This window comes from Mus caroli, unplaced genomic scaffold (assembly GCF_978045245.1).
Source record: "Mus caroli unplaced genomic scaffold, Mus_caroli_1 scaffold_1, whole genome shotgun sequence".
Classification (NCBI taxonomy): Eukaryota; Metazoa; Chordata; class Mammalia; order Rodentia; family Muridae; genus Mus; species Mus caroli.
In genome coordinates, this window is record NW_028227256.1 from 33,088,905 (window position 1) to 33,112,890 (window position 23,986).

General features: G+C 42.2%; 1 protein-coding gene across 2 annotated transcripts in view; it reads right to left on the reverse strand.

Moving 5' to 3' along the window:
* Positions 1 to 23,986, reverse strand: part of Uggt1 (UDP-glucose glycoprotein glucosyltransferase 1) — a 104,614-nt gene that overhangs the window by 52,863 nt on the left and 27,765 nt on the right. For both annotated transcript variants that reach the window (XM_021176559.2, XM_021176550.2), the window contains exons 6-12: positions 22,625 to 22,799; positions 17,653 to 17,749; positions 15,976 to 16,054; positions 13,880 to 13,980; positions 6,525 to 6,624; positions 5,498 to 5,558; positions 1,511 to 1,602 (exon numbers count right to left, since the gene is read on the reverse strand). In XM_021176559.2, the coding sequence (XP_021032218.1) occupies positions 1,511 to 1,602; positions 5,498 to 5,558; positions 6,525 to 6,624; positions 13,880 to 13,980; positions 15,976 to 16,054; positions 17,653 to 17,749; positions 22,625 to 22,799 (705 nt within the window). The remainder of the gene's footprint in view (positions 1 to 1,510; positions 1,603 to 5,497; positions 5,559 to 6,524; positions 6,625 to 13,879; positions 13,981 to 15,975; positions 16,055 to 17,652; positions 17,750 to 22,624; positions 22,800 to 23,986) is intronic.

Below are 23,986 nucleotides of genomic sequence, written 5' to 3' on the forward strand. Positions count from 1 at the left end.
GGATTCAATTCACAACAGTCAACACATACACATACACACACACACACACACACACACACACACACACACACACACACACGGAGTTCTTCTTCCCTTGTTTCATCTGGTCAGAGGCTGCAGGTCAGTGGCTTCATGTGCTTTCCTGGTCCTGCTCATTTAAATCCTCAGTGGACATGCAGAGCATCTCTCAGTATAAACTTAGATTATCTCTGTATGAGTAATGAAATAGCCCTCAACTTATACTGCATGGTATGTGAGTGGAGGAGTGTGTGCCCATGCATGTGTTCACGTGTACCCCTGTGTGTAAGCATGGAGGCCAGCAGTCAGTGACAGGATCTTCATTGCTCTCCACCTTATTTTCTGAGGCAGTCTCTCACTGACCCTGGAGTTTACTGGTCCATCACGACTAGCTGGTCAGAATGCCCCATGGATCCCTGTCTCACCTCCCCAGCAGCAGAATTACAGGTGTATACCACAAAGCCTAGACTTTATAAGTAGGATCGCAGGCCTAAGCATTTCTCTGACTAAGCCATCTCCTAGCCCTACACCACGTTTTGTTTGTGTTTTAGTAAATGTACTTATTTACTAATTATTGCATGTACTTTGTGTAGGATGTGTAAGAGTATGTCTGCGGGACTGGTGAGATGGCTCAGCGGGTAAGAGCACTGACTGCTCTTACAAAGGTCCTGAGTTCAAATCTCAGCAATCACATGGTGGCTCACAACCATCCATAATGAGATCTGACGCTCTTCTGGCATGTCTGAAAACAGCTACAGTGTACTTATGTATAATAATAAATAAAATCTTTGGGACAGAGAGAGCAGGGACTGAGCAAGCAGGGTTGATGAGAGCGAGCAGAGATCCTGAAATTCAATTCCCAACAACCACACGAAGGCTCACAACAATCTGTTCAGTTACAGTGTACTCATATACATAAAATAAATAAATAAATCTTTAAAAAAAAAAAAAAAAAAAGAGTATGTCTGCATGTGCGTGGATTCAGTTCTCTCCTTCCACCTATATGTGGGTTCCAGGAACTGAACTCAGGCTGTCAGGCTTGCATGCCTGATGTCATGTGATGTCACCTGCTGAAATATTTCACAGGCCTTTGTTATTTATACTTCATATTGTGTGCAGTACATGTATGTGTACATATGTAGTTTACATGTTTGCAAATGCATGCATATGTGGGCGAAGAATAGAGGTTCACATCAGATAAGTACAACTCCAAAGATATATCCTTAAAAACACACAAGCCTTGCACATGCCCTGATCCACAAGACAGGAAGAATCATGCTGCCCACCCCATCAGAGCATGAGCCCAGCTCCGGCGAGCATCATGAGCTATGAGCCTTCCCTCATGCCACTCTGAGCAGAAACATGAACCTGAGCACATCAGTTATAAAACCTAAGGGAAGGAGGGGAGAGGAGAGGGAGGGAGGGAGGAGAGGGAAAGGGGGAGGGAGGGAGGGGGAGGGAGAGAGGGAGAGAATAGAAACATTTTCCATACCTGAAAATATCCTGGGTGTCTAAATCAATATGAAGTCCATTGATGAAGAGCGCTGAGTCTCCAGGCTGTAATCCTATAGTTCCCTTGAAATACTGAAAGCACACACAAAGGCAGGGAGAGCACATTTAGCAAAGCTTGCTCTTCCTGGGCTTTACTGCCCACATAAATCTTGACATTCCTAGGCTAGGTTAAGACTGTCTTCTAGCCGGGCGTTGGTGGCGTACGCCTTTAATCCCAGCACTTGGGAGGCAGAGGCAGGCGGATTTCTGAGTTCAAGGCCAGCCTGGTCTACAAAGTGAGTTCCAGGACAGCCAGGGCTATACAGAGAAACCCTGTCTCAAAAACAAAACGAAACAAACAAACAAATAAAAACTGGCTTCTATATTCTCCACACATCCTCCCCTCCTGAGCACCCACTGCAATGAGCAAAGACACCGCCTTACTGGGCCTCCATCTTGCATCTTCCCCTCCTCCCTCCATCCTGATAATGACAGGATGATTTCTATAACATTGGGCACTCGGAGCAGGAAACACCAAGGGTCACATATCAGGAAGGAAAGAAAACAGAGAGGCCAGGGAGTGGCTCAGTGGATAAAGAAAATGCTTCCCATGCAAGAGGGAGGCCTGGGGTTCAAATCCCCAGAGCTACCCATGGGAAGGCCAGGTAGGCAGGCATGGAGATCCATCCATAACCTCAGCACTGTGGGAGAGATGGGACCCCCAAAAACAAGCTGGCTAGCTAGATAAGCTGAATGTGTGAGTCCTAGGTGCCTTAGTAAATAAAGTAGGGCACAAATCAGAAAGACCCCCAACATCAACCCCCAGCCTCTGTACACATACACCCAAATGCATACGTACCCACAAAAATGTGTTCCACAAACACTCAAACACGTACATACATACATGCATCCCTCACACACAACATAATACAAATAGGACTAACTGAACAAATATTACCTCTATTTAATTTTTAAAATAACATGTTTCTTCTTGGCCCACAATAAGTAAGATATTTATTCTTTTGAGTTCCTTTTCCAATAATTCTCTGGACTACAAAGAACTAAATCTTACAGTTCTGCCTTATGCGGGACACCAATGGAATGTACATGTTTGTTCACTGCCTTAGAAAGCCCTTTACAATTATCTCCTTAATACTGAAGGCAGACGCTATCTACAGCGTCTACTCAGGAGGATTCTCACTTCTATCAAGTCACATGGGCTCTGGAATTCCCCTTACCTCTGTCTCCAAGTGCTATACTACAGTGCATAAGCTTTGCTTTTTTATGCTTCTGTTGCTTTTCCTGATTGTGATGCCAATCAAAACTGAGCTGGCAAGCAACACAAAGGCCCCTTAATTAAGTCGAGGACTGGAAGAAGTACTCTAGACAGTGCAGTGGTGCAGTTCTCTAGGCAGTGCAGTGATACAGTTCTCTAGGCAGTTCAGTGATACAGTTCTCTAGACAGGACAGAGGTACAGTACACGAGACAGTACAGTGATAAAATATTGCTAGACAGTAGAGTGCCGTGCAAAGGGAGTTACCAGATACCAACAACAGAATGTTGGATGAACTCTGAGGAACACCTTCACTTCCCAGTACTCAGAGGATTAGGAAAAGGTATACTTCTGAATTCTAGCACTTCATGGGAAAACCGAACAGTGAGAAGCTGTGTCTCATGCTTCACAGACATGGCAGCATCAATCAGAAAACAATATGAAAACACAAAAATATAGAAAACACACATCTACATATACAGCAACGACAAAAGAGGCTATAAATCTGAAAGAATAAAGAGGGGGAGGAGGAAGGAAGAGAAAGATGTAATTATATTATAACCTCAAAAATATATAAAAGGTTTTAAATATGAACTACAACAAAATTCGCTTAAAAACAAAAACAACAAAACCCAAGAAATGATGGAGAGCTGAAGCAGCTAAGGATTAGAACTCCAAACCAGGGAAGGGCAAGCAGGCAGAAGCACTAGCCTTCAAGCCAGCTCAAGTCATTTCCCAGAGTGCATGTGAGACACCAGATGTGGCAGTGTACATACATCTGTTAACCCATCCTCCTACAGCACAACCAGCCTGGAGCATACAGTACAGCGTCAGAAACAAGCAGAGCCTGCCTCAGCAAGGGAAAAGACAAGAATGTCTCCTCAAAGTGTCCTCTGACCTCAATAGTGAGCCATGATATACTTACATTTGCACGCACACACACACACACTTAAAATAAAATAAAATAAAATAAAATAAAATAAAATAGAAAACAATTGGAATTTTCTCCATGGGACAGTTTCAAATCTGCTCGCCTGGGCCCCTGAGATGGTAAGAAAGACTAATTCTGAGCTTGTACATGTAACCCAATGTAGATCAAGATCTGAAACACAGAGGAGATTTCACAGTGGGAAAACTCATCACACTGGATTTAAGATTTCATGCACACTTGTGTTTCATCTTTAAGAATTTTGTATGCATGTATTTAAGCATTTTTAAATAACATGCTTTACTCAAAAACATTAAAAATCCAAGAAATACCAATATAGCTCACATAAGTTAATATTCTGCCTCCCTGGCATGTGGAACTGTCAGAACATGGACCAAGAATGAATGGAGTCATGTGAGGGAAATTCCAAGTGCTTGTGAGAAAACTCTAAGAAAACAAGACAAGAGTCTTGTGACCTCCGTTCCTTGGAAAATACAGGATTGTTCTTGTTTCTGTGCTCCTCCGAGGTGTGGTGGGTAGGAGTGAGTTACATCAGGCTGCTCATTACAGCTGGCTATTGTTATCTGTTTACTCACCTCTCTAGAAAAACATGGCTTTGCCACATGTGGTTTGCCCTTATGACTGGATACTTTACTCCGTGACTCTTCTTAACCCTCAGAGTACAAACTGTCTGACGTTCTGAGTAAGGCTGGCTTAGCATGAGACTTTAGTCCACTTCATTTTCAGGCTTTATTCTCCCAGACCCCACCACCCTTAGTGCAGTAAACAGGGGATCGTAAATTCAAAGGTATAGTTAACACTGCTATTCTGGAAAATAAACGTAATGCAATTACTAAATTGAGTGTTTTTATTTGTTTTTGTTTTTGTTTTTTTTTGAAACAGAGACTCATGTGCCCCAAGCTGGCTTCAAACTCACTACATAGCCAAGAATGGATGGACCAAGAAGTTCCAGTTCTCCTATCTCTACTCTCACACTTGGGAGGTTGCTGGTGTAGTTACCACCACCCACGGTGATGTTTTTAATTTAGTAAATATGTGTGAAGTACTTGGTTTCTTTCTTTCTCAAATCTACTTAATTAACTAACGTCCTACATATAATGAAATCTAGGAGTAAAAACAGATAATTGAGGCCAGGTGTGGTGGCACACGCCTTTAATCTCAGCACTTGGGAGGCAGAGGGAGGTCAATCTCAGGGCCAATCTGATCTACAGAGTTCTAAGAGCATCAGCAACACAGAAGCCCTGCCTTGAAAAACCGTAAGTGGATGGATGGATGGATGGATGGATGGATGGATGGATGGATGGATGGATGGATGAATGGACGGATGGATGGACAGACAGGAAGATAGATGGATAAGCTGAACACACCCACAGCTCTAGGCCAATGGATGGATTCTGGAACAAAAGGGATAGGAGGGAGCAGTGAGCATCCTGGCAGCCTCCAGGAACTACATGTGGGGCTGACGGGAAAGGATGACAAGAGCCCAGCTTCCACGTGGAATGCACCAAAGGCAGGAACGAAAGGCTTAAAGGAAAAAGACTTAGGAGGCCCACACTCCCTGTTGACCGCACCCCCAACCTCCAGTCAGGAGCCTCTCCTTAAACAAAATGCTACAAATCTGATAAAAAGTACTGTATGGTAATAGTATTACTAAGAGGAATACTACTAAATGCTACTAACTTAATTCAAGTCTCTCCATTTTTTAAAGCTACAGCACAGGAGTGTCTTCTACAACAGTGGAGTATTTTCTAACAGTCAGCAATACCTTCTGGTTCTCCTCCACCTCCGCTCTAAGCTGCGCGCTCACAGCCGTTTTCGTTATTGCTCTAAAAAAGGATAAAAGTGTGATCAGTGTTTAGCTTAGCATTCCATATAAAGGTCTCCAATTTTCCTGTTTTTATACATGAAACATATGACTCAATAAATCATAAAATAAGAACTAAGTAAACCTCACAGCTGCAGAACTGGCAAACGTGTTCACCCTGCAGATGCAGAAAGCCGCATGGTGGCAGGACGTGACAAGTCTGGTGGCTGCCGATTTCTTGACTATGTGGCCCTACTACTGATGTGACATTTGCTGCTCGGATAACTAGCCAGCAGAAACGCACTCTGGCTGACTGCTAGTCCTATTAAATCCTCTCGTGGAGGCTGAACGCTGTGTGTGTGTCTTCCAGAAGCGTAATGGCTGAAGAAATCTTCCGTGGGCACTCCACGGTGAAAGGGGGGCTTACTTAGGAAACTCTTAGCCAAGAATTTAATCTTAGTTATTTGAGACAACATCTGGAAAAGTTTCTAAGAATTTGGCTTTTAGACAATTTTGCCTCACATTCATAGAACAGAGAGTAACATTACAGAATAGACGGCAATGTCAGGAAATTCATTCTGTTACTATGAACAAGTCAGTCTCCCTGAGTCTGTTTCTAAGTCAGGACCCTGAATCCCTCTTCTCTCTTCCTCCTCCTTTCAGAAGAACTGAGGATTAAGCCCAGAGCCCTGTGCACGAGGCAAGTGTTCTGTCACTGAGCCCTAGGCAAAGCCCCTCTTCATCAGGATTCTAAAATGGCAGTATGGGCCTAAGTGGAGCAGTGCCAAGAGCGTCTAAATCCCTCTCTCTTCAACCACACAACCAACAGTTGTCACGTGTTAGAAAGAAGACACTGATCACAACAGTACTTACAAATAGGTTTCACATCGAAGCATTTTTACATTGTAGTCACATCATGTTCTGTGCAAACATGAAAACATCAGGGAACAACGTGAAGGAGAGGGATGTACCAAACCTTAGCACCTACCTGGCTTTGGTAGGAAAGTTCTGACTAATGTCCTTCATCACCACCAGAGATAACGCCCCAGAAGCAGCCAAGATTCGGGCAGCAGTCTGGAAGCTGAGATCTGCACAACAGCACGTGTGACATTAGAGCAGAGGAATCCATGGCAATGATGGTAGACAATGTCCCCAACACTACCCACAATCCATTGAGGGTGAAGACGCCATAGAATGGAACTATTCCCGACGGTGTCCCAGGCTTAGCTCAGACCTCGTCAGGTGGACCCTGGAGCTCTTACTACGTTATCCATGACTCCATCCATGAAGTCCTACGCTGTGTAGTAACTAACACCTAGCAGGAGAGCCTGAGCCCAAACCCTGCTGTTGTCTAGATTCACAATGTATTATAAAATAGAGCATTAAGATTATTTACCCAGTGACCTCAGGGGAAATAGCTTGAGAAAAATTTGGAATATCCTTTAGAAAAGGAAAGTGCACATATATTCTGCCCTTCTGTGCCTTTAACATTCTACAAATGCACAATGAAGACGTGTACAAATGCGTACAGGAGACCAGCTAGAAGGCTCAGTGAGTACAGGTGCTTGCTACATATAATGCAAGCCTCATTGACTGAGTTCAATTTCTTGGAACCAAAACAAAGATGGACAAACCACATGGGCATTATAGCACACCAGCCTACATAAACACAATGATAATAAATTGTAAAATGCATGCAAGACCATGGTTATAGCTCAGTGGTAGAGTGTATGCCCAATGTGAGGGCCTAGATCTAACCCTCAACACTATTTTTAAAAAATATATAAACCTAAAATTAAAACCTGTCACTTGGGTTTTTAAAACGTATGCAAAGAGGAACATAAAAACAGCTACATATTTCTCGTATTGTAAGGTTATGTATCTGATCCCAAAAGAGGTGTGTGTATCACTGCAGCCTACCTAATACTGTGTGTTTACAGGGGATTTCCTGTCTTCCCTCAGCCATTCTGGCTTTAAAATCTGAGGTACTGGAATCTTCAAATCATAGGCATAGATGACGGAGAAGAATCCCAGATCAAAGGCATAGACCAGATGATCTTCAACAAGATCACAGAAGAAAACTTCCCCAAACTAAGGAAAGAAATAGACACGGATATAAGAAGTACACAGAACACCAAAGACAAGACCAGAAAACGCTCCCACAGTATGAAGCTACAAGAGAAAAAAATACAAGACAAATAAAGGGAAACCCACAGAAGAGTAACAGCTGACTTCTCAGTAGAAACTTTGAAAGCCAGAAGACCCTGGAATGACGCCCACTAAGTTCTAAGAGGCCCTGGATGCCAAGCTAGACGACTATGTCCAGCAAAAGTATCTGCCATGATTGAAGGAAAGAGCAAAACTGTCTGTGACATAAAAGGATTAAAAGAATTTTCCTATTTACAAAATCAACCCTCAAGATAATATCTACTACAAGCAGTAATGTCAGACTGAAAGGGTGACTACTGATATCTGCGAGTCTGTAGAAAGAACAAATGATGTTATAATCAATGAAACAAAAAGCACAACTGAGAACAAAACTTTCAGAGGAAAAAAGATTGCAATCAACACACACCTTTCAATAGTAACCTTAAATAGTAATGGCCTCAATTGCCCAGTCAAAAGACACAGACTGGCTGAATGGATGAAAAAGCAAAATCCATATCTGTGCTGTGTCTAAAGTCACCTCAGCTTTAAACACAGGTACCATCTCAACAAGAGAGGATGAGGAGAAGCACTGCAGACAGAAGCACCGAGAAGCAAGCAGCCACGGCTCTCCGAGACTCCAGACTAAACTAACCGAAAGCAGGAGGGGATTCCCCCTACTCCAGGGAAACCGAACAGAGAGGACATTGTAACTAAGCAAACACACATGACATTCTGGTACACCCAATTTCATAAACAAATCTTAGACAAAGAGTAGCATCAACCTAATGATAGTAATAGTACTCTCTCAAAATGACAAAACCTAGCAGAGAAGCAAGAGAATTTAATAGTGTCATATATCAAGTGATCTTAACAGATTGTAAACTATTCCACATAAACACCAGAGAATATAATATACATTCTATTATGAGCCCATGGGAGCTTTGCAAAAACAGACCACATCCTAGGACACAAAACAAATCTTAACAAACTCAGAAAAACAGAAACACCACCACGTATCCTATCTGACCACAATGCAATGAAAGTTAAAATGAACAGCCGACAAATCTCTAGTGAGTACACAAACTCATGGAGATTCAAAGACACATTACCGAAAGATGAATGAATCAAAGAAGACCTCAAGAAGTTCCTGGAACTAAATAAAAATGAAAATATAGTACAATAAACCCCTGTGGCACATTAAGATCAATCAGACTTAAGAGCTCTAGGTGCTTACATTAAAAATTAGAAAGACGAGCTGGCGAGATGGCTCAGCGGGTAAGAGCACTGACTGCTCCTCTGAAGGTCCTGAGTTCAAATCACAACCACCTGTAATGAGATCTGACACCCTCTTCTGGTGTGTCTGAAGATGGCAATAGTGTACTTATTTATAATAATAAGTAAATCTTTGGACTGGAGCAAGCAGGGACCAAACAAGCAGGATTGACCGGAGTGAGCCAAGGTCCTAAATTCAATTCCCAGCAACCACATGAAGGCTCACAACCATCTGTACAGCTACAGTGTACTCACATACATAAAATAAATAAATAAATCTTTAAAAAACATTAGAAAGAGTACAGATAAATGGCTTAATGGTATAACTCAAGAGAAACAAGAACAAAGTGAAACCCATGTCCAGAAGATGGCAAAAAAAAAAAAAATGTTAAAATTCAGAGCAGAATGTAATGAAATAGAAATGAAGAAAATAATACAAAGAACCAGCGAATCTTAAGAGCTGGTTCTTTGAGAAATTAAACAAGGCTGACAAACCCTTGGCCCACCTAACCAAAAGAAAGAATGAGATAGCCAAAATGAACAGAATCAGAAATGAACAGTGAAACATTACAACCGAAGAAATTCAGATCCACATAAGGAAATTCTTTAAAAACCTTGTGATGGTTTGTATATCCTTGGACCAGGGAGTGGCACCATCTGAAGGTGTGGCCTTGTTAGAATAGGTGTGACCTGGTTGGAATGGGTGTGTCACTGTGGGTGTGGGTATAAAATCCTCACCCTAATTGCCTGGAAGTCAGTCTTCCACTAGCAGCCTTTGGATGAAGACATAGAACTCTCAGCTCCTGCTGTGCCATGCCTGCCTGGATACTGCCATGCTCCCACCTTGATGATAATGGACTGAACCCCTGAACCTGTAAGCCAGCCCCAATTAAATGTTGTTTTTTATAAGACTTGCCTTGGTCATGGTGTCTGTTCACAGCAGTAAAACCCTAACTAAGACAGAAGTTGGTACCAGGAGTGGGGTATTGCTGTGATAGGCCTGACCATGCTTTTATTTGAAAGAATGTGGATTTTGGGACTTTGGATTTGGAAAGCAGTGGAATGCTTTAAATGGGGCTTAATGGGTCATCCTAGTAGGAATATGGAAGATTTTGTTGCTGGGAGTGATTTGAACTGTGTTGACCTGGCCCAAGAGATTTCAAAGGAGAAGAATTTCAAAATGTGGCATAAGGACTGGTTTTGTGGTATTTTGGTGAAGAATGTGGCTACTTTTTACCCTTGTCTGAAAAGTTTGCCTGAGGCTAAGGTGAAGAGACTTGGATTAATTGAATTAACAAAGGAAGTTTCAAAAAAGCCCAGCAGAGACTCTGTTCTCTGGTTAAGTCTCACAAAGAGAAGTTTGAACAAGCATAGCAAGCTTAGAAAGGCCAAATTTAAAATATATGGTTTGAGTATTAAAGGCATACCAGGAAGTGAAGTGGAGCAAAATCCTGTGTTCTAGGAGATAACAGATTAAGGGAGTGGGACCTTGGGGCAAGATCCTACCCAGCTAAATTAAATCCAGGCATGGTGGTACACACCTTTAATCTCAGGAGACAGGCATGCTGATCTCTGCATTCAAGGTCAATCTACAGAGCAAGATCCAGGATAGCCAAGCTTAGGCAGTGAAGGATTTAGAAAACATAAAGCTAGTGATAATGTAATAGGACAAGGGGATCATGTTCTAGTTCCTGTAAGCAGCAGAACTCGGCAGCTTCAGCCATGTGCCTCTGGCTCTAGAGTTAAGAATGGAAGGAACTACTGGGAAAATTGATGCTGGTTAGCTGGAGCTAAGGAATTAGCGGTGATTAAGAAGAGGCCAGCATTGTTGAGGTGAAATCTTCTGGAAATTGTTTTCTGGGAGCACAAAGAAGCTGTGTTCCAGAGATACCCAAGGTTGTACCTCATGCTGCGGCTGGACTTGGTAATGTGTAAGAGACACTCAGGTGGTACTGCTTTGTGAAGGAATGAAGGGATCATGGAGAGAAGCTGAGGCTTAGCACTGTGAGAGGCCAGGGAAGGCCATTGGAGAAGGTGAAGCCTCAGCTGTAGTTGATGGCTTAGGACTGAAGGGGTCATGCAAAGGATTTGAGGCTTGGAACCCTGAAGAGAGCCTATGAGAGGCTATTGTGAAGCCTAGTTGGTGTGGAATACCCCAGTGTATTGGAGATGTCAGTACCATGGAGTGATCACCAAGAACTGCAGCCGTAGTGGAGTGGATCAACCTGAGCTTAGAGAGCAGAGCTGGAAAAGTGATGCTAGCCCTTAGGAGGAGTCCAAAAGATCAAGTGGAATCCCAGACACTAAAACAAGAAGCTGTAACATTGAAATTGCCTTGGAGACTCAAAGGTATTAAAGATGCCAGAGCCATGGGATACATGCTGAGGAAAGCTGCTAACAGGGAGTGGAACCAGCCTAGGAGAAAGCAGTTTGTTGCAGTCAACAAAGATGAAAAAGGAGTGGAGATCTGAAGACCGCTTTGACATCAGCCATGGAGATGCAGAGTTTGGAGTTTGCCCAGCTGGTTTCCTGCCTTGCTCTGGAGATTACAGTTAATTAAGTTGGATGAATCTCAGAAGAGACCTTGAACTTTGAACTTTTAACATTGTTGTGACTGCTATAGACTATGAGGACTTTGAAAGTTGGACTAAATGCATTTTGCATTATGCTATGTTTAAGTGTGGCCCCCATAGACTCATGTTTTTGAACAAGTCTATGGGGACCAGGGAGTGGAATGTGATGGTTTGTATATCCTTGGACCAGGGAGTGGCACCATCTGAAGGTGTGGCCTTGTTAGAATAGGTGTGACCTGGTTGGAATGGGTGTGTCACTGTGGGTGTGGGTATAAAATCCTCACCCTAATTGCCTGGAAGTCAGTCTTCCACTAGCAGCCTTTGGATGAAGACATAGAACTCTCAGCTCCTGCTGTGCCATGCCTGCCTGGATACTGCCATGCTCCCACCTTGATGATAATGGACTGAACCCCTGAACCTGTAAGCCAGCCCCAATTAAATGTTGTTTTTTATAAGACTTGCCTTGGTCATGGTGTCTGTTCACAGCAGTAAAACCCTAACTAAGACAAACCTGAATTCCTCTAAGCTGGAAAATATAAAAGAAATGGACAAATTTCTAGATCCATGCAAAACACCAAAGTTAAACCAAAAAAAAAAAAAAAAAAAATCAACACCTGTAACAAGTGAGAAGATTTCAAACAGCAAGTAAAGCCTTCCAATGAAAGAGAGTTCTGGCCCAGATGGAGTCACACAGAATTCTATGCGACTTTCAAAGATCTAGAGCCAATATTTCTTAAATTTATTTTAAAACAATAGAAACAGAAGGAGTATGTCCAAACTTCTACTAAGCCAGTACTTCAATATCAAAATGAAAACACAACAAAAAAAGAACACTCCAGGCCAATATCCATGATGAAAATATATTCATAAGTCCTTACTTACTTACTTGCAATCCCATAAAGGCAGATAGCAAAAAAATTACCTACCATGACAAAGTTAACTTTATCCCCATGTTACAGGGATAGTTCAACATAAATAAGTAGGTAATGTAATAAATCATAAATAGACAAAGAATCATATAACCATTGCTAGCCAGGCACGCATGGTGGCGCATGCCTTTAATCCCAGCACTCAGAAAGAGAGGCAGGCAGATTTCTGAGTTCGAGGTCAGCCTGATCTATATAGTGAGTTCCAAGCTAGCCAGGACATGATAAGACCTTGTCTCAAAACAAATTAAAAAAAAAAAAAAATCATACGATCATCTCAATATATTTAGAAAAAAACTCCAACATGGCTTCATGATAAAAGTCTAGAGACAGTAACCCTAGAGGGACCATGCCTCACCACAATGAAGACTATATACGACAAACCCACATTATCCTAAATGAAGAAAAACTTAAATCACATTAAAATTAGGAAAGGAGCATGGCTGTCCTTTATCCCCACACCTTTTCAATAAAGGACTCACAACACTAGCTGGAGCAATAAGGTAAGGGTAAGAAATTAAGGAGACAAGATAAGAAAAGAGGCCAAACTATTTGCAGATGACATGATATGACGCATTAGAAATCCCAAAGTCCACCAGAAAACTTCAGAAATTGGTCAACAATTTCAGCAAAATGGCAGGATACGAAATCAATTTAGAAAAATCAATAGATTTTATACACCAACAACAAACATGTTAAAAAGTAAAGATTTGGGCTTACCAGGGGGTGAGCCCCTCATTGGTTATCCAATACTAGGTAGTCAGCCCTGAAGGCATACATACACAAGCAACACTACACAATTCAGCACATTATCTATTCATACATACATACATATATATATATATATATATATATATATATATATATATATACACACACACACATATATATACACACATATGTATATATACGTACATATATATACACATATATATGTATGAATGTATGTATTATATATATTATATATATGAATAATAATTAAAAAGAAAAGAGACCATGAATTTGAGAAGGTATAAGGGGAGAGGGTAAATATATTTCAATTTTAAGTGTGTGTGTGTGTGTGTGTGTGTGTGTGTGTGTAGGGGTGTGCATGTCATGATCTATGGTACTCTTAGAATCTAGTAGATTTTATTCAAGCTCTGCACTCCCTAATCCCCCTGCCCCTGCCCCTAGACAAGGTTTCATTCTATAGCACAAGTTGGTCTGGAACTCATGGCACTCATCCTGCCTTAGCCACAGTGCTGGGATTACAGGCATCCAGTACAAATCCCGGTTAGTGTGGTGCTGAGAGGCACATCTAGGGCTCTGTGCGGGCGGCTAGGCAAGCACTCTAACAACTGAGCTACATCCCCAGCCCGAGTTCTGCGTTCCTTTAACACCACAGAGCACAGCACCACAGCTCAAGTGAGCTGAGCGTCCATTACCTTGCAGCTGCCAGACTTTCAAGGGGGCCATCTCATTGGTGCTCTCCACGAGGTGCTTCCGGAACTCTTTCAGCTGTCCTTCCAAGGCGGGGTACAGTTCTCTGACAGAAACAGAACCGACTCTTTTCACTGTGATCCCTCATAGTACACTTAGCAAAGGACTCCAATTTAATCTTCATAATTTTCCTCTCCCAAACCTAAGAAACTTTCCTCAATATGGGCAAAAGATTTTAAAGCACAACAGCTGTCCTCTAAAAGTACATTAATGTTGTATATTCTACATGAAGCTTTTGTGCTACGAACGCATAAAACCACAGCATCACCCAGAGAACAACAAAAGGGCTCAGCAGTGAAGGCTTGCCACCAACCCTGACAACCTGACTCAGATCCCCAGGACTGGGTGCAGGAATCAGAGAACTAGGTCCGTGTGCATACCCTGGACTCAGGCCCCGTTCCCATGACACACACGAAATAAATAAATATAATTAAAAGCATAGAAAGAGTACTAAAAGAGACTCTGGAAATCTTGATCAAATAAAAGTGGCACCTGACTAGCCAGAGCTAAAAAGAGATGACAGGCAAGTGTCCACGGTAGGGAGTCAACCAACAGTAATCCACCCAAAAGGGAAGAAGACATTGCAGCCGGAACTGGAAACCTCCTTACACTGTTTCTTTCAGCCAAGCGTCACCATAGCTGACAGATATGAGAGTGAGCCTAGCATGTTATTTACCATCATATTTTATTTTTTTAAAAGGACAACACACTGCAAAATTTCTAACTGAAATTCCCACACAGCAGAATTTGAGACTAAAAAATTTATCAAGTCACCACAGTCAAGAATAATGTTCAGCTATAAATTATGATGTTGTCACAAATGATCTGTGTAATTATGAAACGAATTCCATCATTAAAATCATCTTCTGTAGGATTGCAGGCCCTAGGGGAATAGGAAATTCACAAGAAGACCAACAAAATCAACTAACCTGGACCCTTGGGAGTCTCAGAGTCTGAACTACCAACCAAAGAACATACACAGGCTGGACCTAGGCCTCTCTGCACATATGCAGCAGATGTGCAGCTTGGTCTTCATGAGTCCCAAGCAACTGGAACCAGGGCTATCCTAAAAGCTGTTTCCTGTCTGTGGGATATGCTCTTCTAGATGGGCTGCCTTTTCTGGCCTCAGTGGGAGAGAAGGCGCCTAGCCTCGCAGAGACCTGAAGTGCCAGGGTCAGGGGATACAGGGGAGCCCCACCCACTCAGAGAGGGGAGCAGGCATGGGAAAGAGTTGTGGGAGAAGATTATCAGGAGGGGGACAGTGAGTGGGATGTAAAGTGAATAAGTAAAAGGTAGGTTAATTAAGTAAAAAAATCATTTTCTGCCAGGTATGATCGCCCATGTCTTTGATCTGCGTCTAGGAAGCAGCAGCAGGCAGACCTCTGCATGACTGAGGGTAGCCTGGTCTACATAGAGAATTCCAGAACAACCAGGACTACAAAGGAAGACCTCACTCAAACAATACCAATAACATAGGCCAGGCATGGTGTTGCATGCCTTTAATCCCAGAACTCAAGAGACAGGTGGATCTCTGTGAGTTCGAGGCCAACCTGGTCTACAATCAAGTTCCAGGACAACTAGGGCTACACAGAAAAACCCTGCCTCAAAGAAACTAAACAGACAAACAAATATATATTAAAGAAAAAACTTCCCATTGGCTAGCGGAACACTATCTCTATTGCATGATTTTAAGTCTACTTACTATACACTTTGTCTTCTTTTTTCAGATTCTGCTCAGCATAAGAAATTAACCCCATTCACTACTTCCAACCATGTGAAGAATAGAATGTGATCTTTTCCGCTACTCAAAACAAGGATCTGTAACTGTATGCTATCAACTGAGAGGAAAAGAAACCCACTTCAGCGTGGGCAGGTAACTCCAGTGCCATCCAAGAGCAGTGCGTTTCACTAGAACAAAACAGCCACGCTGACTGCAAGTGAGAGGGTTTCTCTGCGGTGGATTCTGTAGAGCTGCAACTCAGACAGCAACGGGAAAGACACAGGAACAAAGGACGGTGTACAGCAACATGAATCAACATACCTTAATTTTCCAAAGAGGAATCCCTGCACTTCATCAATAGGGTCGTTCTCCCCAATGACCGTGGCATTTACCTCAGTTCCTATAAAGACAAATTAGAGGCATGTCTAGTAGCTCAGAATAGAAGTGAAACGGTTCCACCACAGTCTGGATAGTAAACCGATGGAGTTTTGATATTTCTTGTGTTTCTGAACAAAATAAGAATAAATTTTCTTTCAAGCCTTAGAAAATTTTACATTAAAAATGTTGAAATTAATAGATTTAAATATTATGAAATATTTTTTCACAGTTAAATTCTAAAGAATTTACAGTTTAAAAAATCCTAAACATCACTGAGAGAGCAGCACACCATTTTCCATTTGCTTCACTATTCAAATCCATCATTTCATGTTTAAAAGCAGCTTAGAGAATATAATGGCATGCACCATAATTCCAGCTGAGACAGGAGGCTCACGTTCAAGACTGGCCTAGATAGTTTAGTGTGCCTGGATAACTTAATGAAAAGCAAACAAACAAACAAAAACATTAAAAAGAATGTGGATGCAGCTCAATGGTGAGATAACGGAGGACATGCATCATCACACACAAGGCTCTGAACTCAGTACCACACAGTACAAAAAGATATAATAAAGTGATTTTTAAAGAAAAAAAAAAAAGACAGCAAGTAAAACTTGTGGTTAAAAAAAATTACTTCAGGGTTGGGTATGACAGCTCATCCCTTTAGTCTCAGTACTTGGGAAGCAGAGGCAGGAGGATCTCAGTGAGTTAAGGCCAGCCTGGTCTACAGAGTGAGCTCCAGGACAGCCAGGGCTACATGGAAAAAAAAATCTGTCTCAACAAAACAAAAACAAAAAAACACATCGTATTATGGGAGGAAGAACCCAAAGAAAACTGTTCCAAGTACAAAAATAATAAAAACAAAAATGACCCATGAGGCCTAGGATATTTAGATTTTTATGCCAGAATCACAGCAAGGCCTGTCTGTGACATGCACAACCAACAACTAGCTCCCAGGGGATTATGGGGCAGCTTTCAAAATGGCCTGTAACTACACGAAGAACTTCCTGTTCCCTTGTTCAAGGAGAACAAAGAGACACCAACCAGTGTCCAATCTACGAAGAGGAGAGTCAATGTAAAGGATTTCCTCACTGCTTCCAAGCAGAGGCAAGGTCACGCTGGCCTCTGGCTGACGCTCACACAGATAAACTGGCAAAGAAGGAACCAGTTCTCTCAAGCACAAGTGACCCAAGAACTAGACCCTCAACTTGACAGAATAAAGACGAAAAAAACTAAAATGTAAAAATAAAACATCAACAACAGCTGCTGCTGATCACATCACCTGGGTAAAACACCACAGGCAGCCTCGTGGGCTTCGCTTTGTTTCCGTGTACCCTTCCTTGTTTTCACTGTTTGGGGACAGGACAGGACAGGCAGCCTTGAACTATAATCCTCCTGCTTCAGCACTGAGATTGTTAAGCACACACCACAATATCCACCCCAAATTCTCGACTTACATTATCTTCCTTGAAAAAGAACTTATCACTGCCCATACGTTACAGAGGACAAAAATACAGGCCTAGAAAATGTGCTGAAGGTTCCCACCCAGACGTGACAAGCCAATTCCCCATGAACTCATACATAAAGGCAAGAGAAAGCATGGTCTTATTTTTACAAATTCACCTTTCACCTGAGTATCATCCTTGGCCTTGTACTCCGTGCTCTTGATCGCCAGTTCCACTCCATAGCCAGAAAGGTAAACCGGCTCCTTCCTGGGATTCTGCAAATAGAGCAAGAGTTCCACCATCCCCACCTGGCCCAGCATGAGGCACAGCAGCCCTTCCTTACTGGCTATCGGGGCCGCCCCTGCTCAGTGCAGGCAGCCACACTGGTGAGAAGCACACACCAATTGGCTGTCCAATACTAAATGGTCAGCCCTGAAATACGTATGTGCAAGTAACATCATATGGACTGAGCAGGTTGTGTGTGTTCATATGTATGTGTTTATATGCATGCGTGTGTTTAACAACACAAGAAAAATGGAATAAATTTAAATGAAGTCAAGTCGGAGTACATAGGAGGGGCTGGAGGGAGAAAAGGGAATGATGTAATTCCACTGTAAACACTTTTTAATTGTTTTAATATTTATATATATATATAATGTTATTAGCTATATACTCAGCACTGATCGAGAGGCAAGACACCACTGGTGCTATAATAGATAGCATGACTATTACAAAGGGCTAATCGCCTGCTTTCTCAGACATGCACTCAAACGGCTTGCTCCACAGGGGGAGCAATTGATCCCTATGAACCTGGTCATAATCCAAGGCCTGGCAATGTCAGCAGGAGAGGAGGAGTCAAAAACTGGACTTTGGCCAGATGTGGTAGCACAAAGCTTTAATTCTAACAGGGGGTTAGGGGGGAGCAGGGCAGAAGAATTTGGACTTCTAGACCAGTCTAGACTATATTGAAAATGCTCTCAAAAATATAAAAGAACAAAAAAAGGGGGGACTGATAAATACATCTGTCTCTGCTCCATCAAATTTTCTTTTGGAATTTTTATTCTCTTAGCACATACTTAACAATTACCATTACTGAACAATATGACACACAAACTTTAAAGACTTCCATATTTTAAATACTCAATGATACACGTTTAATTTTATATTAATTCTGCTTTATTCTACCTCTTTAGAAACTCTCCGCTTCCACTAAATAAAAAGATACCAAAAAGAATAAGGTCAAAGTTCAACAAGCACATTAAAAAGAATGTCTCATCAACATTTATTTAGACATGCCTAGTTTCTGAACTACTATCCAGTAGTTAAAAGTTAAATATGCAGCTAATCCTCTGCATATTTAATAGCCATACTCAGAAGCTACACTAATGTGGCCAGACAGACTAACAGGGAGAAGGTACTCCCCTCGCCCTCCAAGATCAACCAACAACTAGCTCCCAGGGAATTATGGGGCAGCTTTCAAAATGGCCTGTAACTACATGGAGAACTTCCTGTTCCCTTGTTCAAGGAGACCGAAGAGACACCAACCAGTGTCCAATCTACGAAGAGGAGAGTCAATGTAAAGGATTTCCTCACTGCTTCCAAGCAGAGGCAAGGTCACGCTGGCCTCTGGCTGACGCTCACACAGATAAACTGGCAAAGAAGGAACCAGTTCTCTCAAGCACAAGTGACCCAAGAACTAGACCCTCAACTTGACAGTATAAAGAAGAAAAAAACTAAAAACTAAAAATAAAAAAAAGAAGAAAAAAATAATTCTGGCCACCTGCATTGTCTTAAACACCCATCCCAAAAGTACAACCCCAAACTAAAATGATGGGTGTGTTTGTTAGGTTTTGTAACTATCCAGAGGCTCACAGTTCCCAGATGTAAGACTTAAAACTATCTGGGTTGTTACCTAGATTAAGTCTCACTGGTGATTTTCTTCTTCTTCTTTTTTTTAAAGATTTATTTATTATATGTAAGTACACTGTACTTGTCTTCAGACACTCCAGAAGAGGGCGCCAGATCTTGTTACAGATGGTTGTGAGCCACCATGTGGGTGCTGGGAATTGAACCCAGGACCTCCAGAAGAGCAGTCAGTGCTCTTAACCACTGAGCCATCTCTCCAGCCCAGAGATTTTCTTCTTAATTAAAAAAAAAAAAAAAAAAATGCTACCCAGATATAAGACCTCAGATTTTGGCTCAATTAAACACTTCAATGACTATCCGAGTAAGGAAGGCTCAGTATTGTTTTAACCTTTAAAAAAAAAGAAAAGAAAATCAAATGCTAGCTAAATGTCTTCTCTCTGTCCCTCTGCACTGTTTCTAGTCTATCCAACAGCTTTCAAAGTGCATGAAAACAGATCTTAGTTTCATCGATGTCCAGTCAGCCGTGGAGGCCAAGAGAACCATGAGAAGGACCCAGCAGACGGATGCTCTTGTGAGCCCAATGTCTCTGGCTTCTCCCTGCCTAGGATAACACATCTCCCTCACATCTTTCCAGACAGCAGTCAATGATTCTTTCCTCCCTACATCTAACAGTTGAGGTTTTTTAGGTAGGCTCCCTGGAGGGGTACCCCAAAACTGTGACTCTGACACCCCAAATTCAGCTAGCTGAGATGGGTCATTGGCCCAACCCTACGATGGCATTAGAGTTACCTCGTCAGAGCGAAGGGATGATGAGAACAAGAGATAGAGAACTGGCTGCACAGTTTAGGGTAAAAGCCCTCAATGAGAACTAGTTTCTCTCTTAGCAAAAATCCAGAAACATCCTTGGGAGCCCTGGAAGCCTCATCCCTGCTAGAGACTAGAAAGGCCAAGTGTCTGGGGCTCTGACCTTCCATCTAGTTCCTAAATGATTCTTAGGTTACCTCTTGGGGTGTAGATATTAAAGTAATAATGAAGGCCTGCTAGGAAAAATTCTTCCTGGTCATGAAGCAGCCTGGGTGGAGGCTTAACACTCCAATGCGACAGGTCAACCTCTGGCCAAATACCCCCAGGGAGGCCATGCCAATGAAAGAGTTGGAATAATTACTTTTTTGTATTAGAATCCTGACTCAGACTTACTGGGTCAGCTATCACTAAAGAAGGACCCCTTCCTATAGCAGTTTCTTACTCTAAGAAAGGATGGAGAGAGAGCCAACATCTTCCTAATGAATGTAAACAACGTACAATAAGGGGAGGGACTTGTAAGAGAGTAAGTATTAGTCTCTGCTATCAGACACTGCACTGTGTCTGGGAGAAGATACCAGTATCTTCCCACTTTGTAAGACTCTGAGGCAAATGTTTGAATTTGCTTCCCCTCCACCCCAATCATGCTTACAGATCAGCCCTGCTGTCTTGGAACTTAAGTGACTAAAAGTGGCCGACCTGCTTTCCCTTTCCACTTCTCTTTGCCCTGATTCTATTAAAACACTTAAAGTCGCCTGTGACAGACGGCAAGGCAGCCCAGGCAATGGGAACAGACACCGTCATGAGTGCATTAGAATCCGGTGCATCTCCTGCCCCCAGAGCGCTGCTCTTCTGCTTGTGAGGAGCACACCTGCTCCTGAACAAGAGTCAAAACCTTCTTGTCAAGACACTTTAAAGGAAAAAAAAGATCTCAAAAAGAAAATGTGGGGGCTGGTGAGATGGCTCAGTGGGTAAGAGCACCCGATTGCTCTTCCGAAGGTCCGGAGTTCAAATCCCAGCAACCACATGGTGGCTCACAACCATCTGGATCTGACTCCCTCTTCTGGAGTGTCTGAAGACATCTACACTGTACTTACACATAATAAATAAATAAATTAAAAAAAAAAAAGAAAATGTGGGAATGTGGAAATGTGGACCCCAGAAGAGAACACAGCTGCCCATGCACACCCCACAAACGCATAAGCTCAAATACACACAGAGATCTCAATAATCACTTCTAGCTAGGCCTGGTGAATTGGACCTGTGGTCACAGCTGAGGCAGGGGGACTGCAAGTTCAAAGTCTTCCTGGAGGATTCCAAAGCCACCCAGATAACTCAACAATACCTAGACAACTCAACAAGACTGTGCTTCCAAACAGGTCCCCTAGGGGAAAGCCTAGGGGACACAGCTCAGGAGGCTAAGAGCTCACTTACCAGGAGATATGAGGGCTCAACACTCAATAGCCTAAGGTTCATGGACAGTTGGATGACTATCTTAAATGTTAACGTACAAGTTTGCACAATTCCTAGTTTCTGTTTTTTGGTTTATTTTTAAAAGACATAGGATCTCAGTATGTAGCTCCAGATAGCCTTGAATTCACAGTAATCCTCCTGCTTCAAACTTTCAAGTGCTGAGATTATAGGAATCACTCATCATACTTAGCTCATTGCAGTTCATTTTAAAATCAAAACGATTATCCCATGTTTTTAAGTGTAATTGTTTGACGTTTCTTTGGAAAAGCAAGCAAGGAAGGCACCACCCATGTGCAAGTAAGAGATCTGATGCAGACCAAGCAAGGGCCTTAGCAGGCAAGAGACCAACGCTCAGATCCTTAGCACCCAGACTGCTGTGGCAGCTTGCTTGGAATTCTAACCTGTGCAAGGTGGGAACAAGGAAACCCTGAGCAAGCGGGCTAGCTGGGTGCAGCTTGTTCACTTCAACTGAGAGACTGCTCAGTGAATGGAGAAGAGTGAGGGGAGAGCAATCAAGCAGCCATTACACAACTTCAGACCTCCACACGCGCACACACACGCGCGCGCGCATACACACACATGCACACACATACAAACACACACACACACACACAGACATACACACTGGGCATATGTACTCTTAAAAAGAGAAAGTAAGAACATTAATTAATTTAAGAATGTTCTGGGTAACCACCTTTGATCCCAGCACTTGGGAAGCAGGGGAATCTCTATGACTTTGAGGTCAGTCTGCTTTACAGAGTGAGTTCAAGGCTAGCCAGGGTGACACAGTGAGACCCTGTCTCAAAAAAAAAAAAAAAAAAAAAATTAAAGAGAGAGGAAGGGAGATGGAGGGGAGAAAGAAACAAGTGAAAGAAAGTACAGAGAGAGAGATCTGATAAAAGTATTGGATTTCTCAAAAAAAAAAAAAAAGAATTTCCAATTAAGTTATTTGTAAAAGTCATTTTAAACAAATTAATATTCAAGAAATTGTAAAATAAGTCAATACTTACAGATATATAATGTCGGAATACATAATTAATTTTGCCTTCGTTGCTTTTTGATATAAGTTGGTGGTGAATATTAGAAAATTCTTCATGGCCAATTTCAGAATAAAAAATGACCACTGGACTCTCAGGATTTGATGAGGGATATCTGTGGTCTCCTTTGAACAATAATGGTTTCGGTCTGGAAGTAAATATTCAATTAAGAAAAATTTTAAAGAAAACCAGGACACTGGTTGACAACAACTTTAAAAACTTAGCAAAGGTTTTAGGTATCTTCGTGAGCAGCACAATCTTAAACAGTTTGCATTTAGAATACTGTCAAGGATGAGTTTTACTCATTCATGGCTATATAAATGAAGTATACTACATGAATATTAATTATAAAATACTAAGTTAAAGTAAATATCATCAATTCTTTAAAAAGAACAGAAGGGAAGCCAGGATGCGTACCAAATCCCACAGCACTAAATCTACAGCATATTTTTGTACTGTGTGGAGTGTGATTGTAATTTTATCTGAAATTAAGGCCAAATAATTCGAGCAGCAGATAAAACTTTAAGCAAGTAACTTGTGAGCTACAGCAAGCCTCCCTCTCTGCCATGCTTGCTACTGTGATCTTCCTACAATGCTTTTTGTCTGTCTGTTTGTTTGTCTGTTTTCTGATAGAGGGTTTCTTTGTATGGGCTGGCTGGCCTGGAACTCATGAGATCAGCCTGCTTCTGCCTTGTAAGCACTAGGATTAAAGGAGTGTGCCGTGCCGCCACCGCCCCTTAATTTTTTTAATCTTCTCAAAAGAGTAAAAAACCACCATACTTTCTAAAATCAGCATCAAGACATTAAAAGTTCTTAAAATATGATCTACTGTGGTGGTCTGATGGAAAATGTCCCCTACAGGCTCCTGTATCTGAACACTTGGTCCCCAGCTGTGGTGCTGTTTGGAGGGAGGCTATGAAACTCTGGGACACAGAGGAAGAGCTCACTGGGGACAGGCTTTCATAGCCTCGGCGTACTCCAGTTCTTCCTCCTTCTGCTCCCTATGTGAGAATGAGGCGTGATCTCAGCTCCCTGTTCCCTCCTACGTGCTTGCTCTGCCATGGTGGGCATCTAGCCTCCTGAAACTGAGCTGCTCAGGATTTCAGCATGACAGAAATCAGAGCTATCTGGAAAAGGGGAACCTCAACTGAGAAAATGCCCCCATGGTGAGTCTGTAGAGTATTTCCTTGACTATTGATTGATGGGAGAAAGCCGAGTCCACTGTGGGCGAGGCCACCCGAGGATAGATGGTCTGGGTTCTACAAGAGAGCAGGCTGAACAAGCTAGCATGCAACGTGCCTCCATGGTTTCTACTCCAGCCCCTGCTTCCAGACT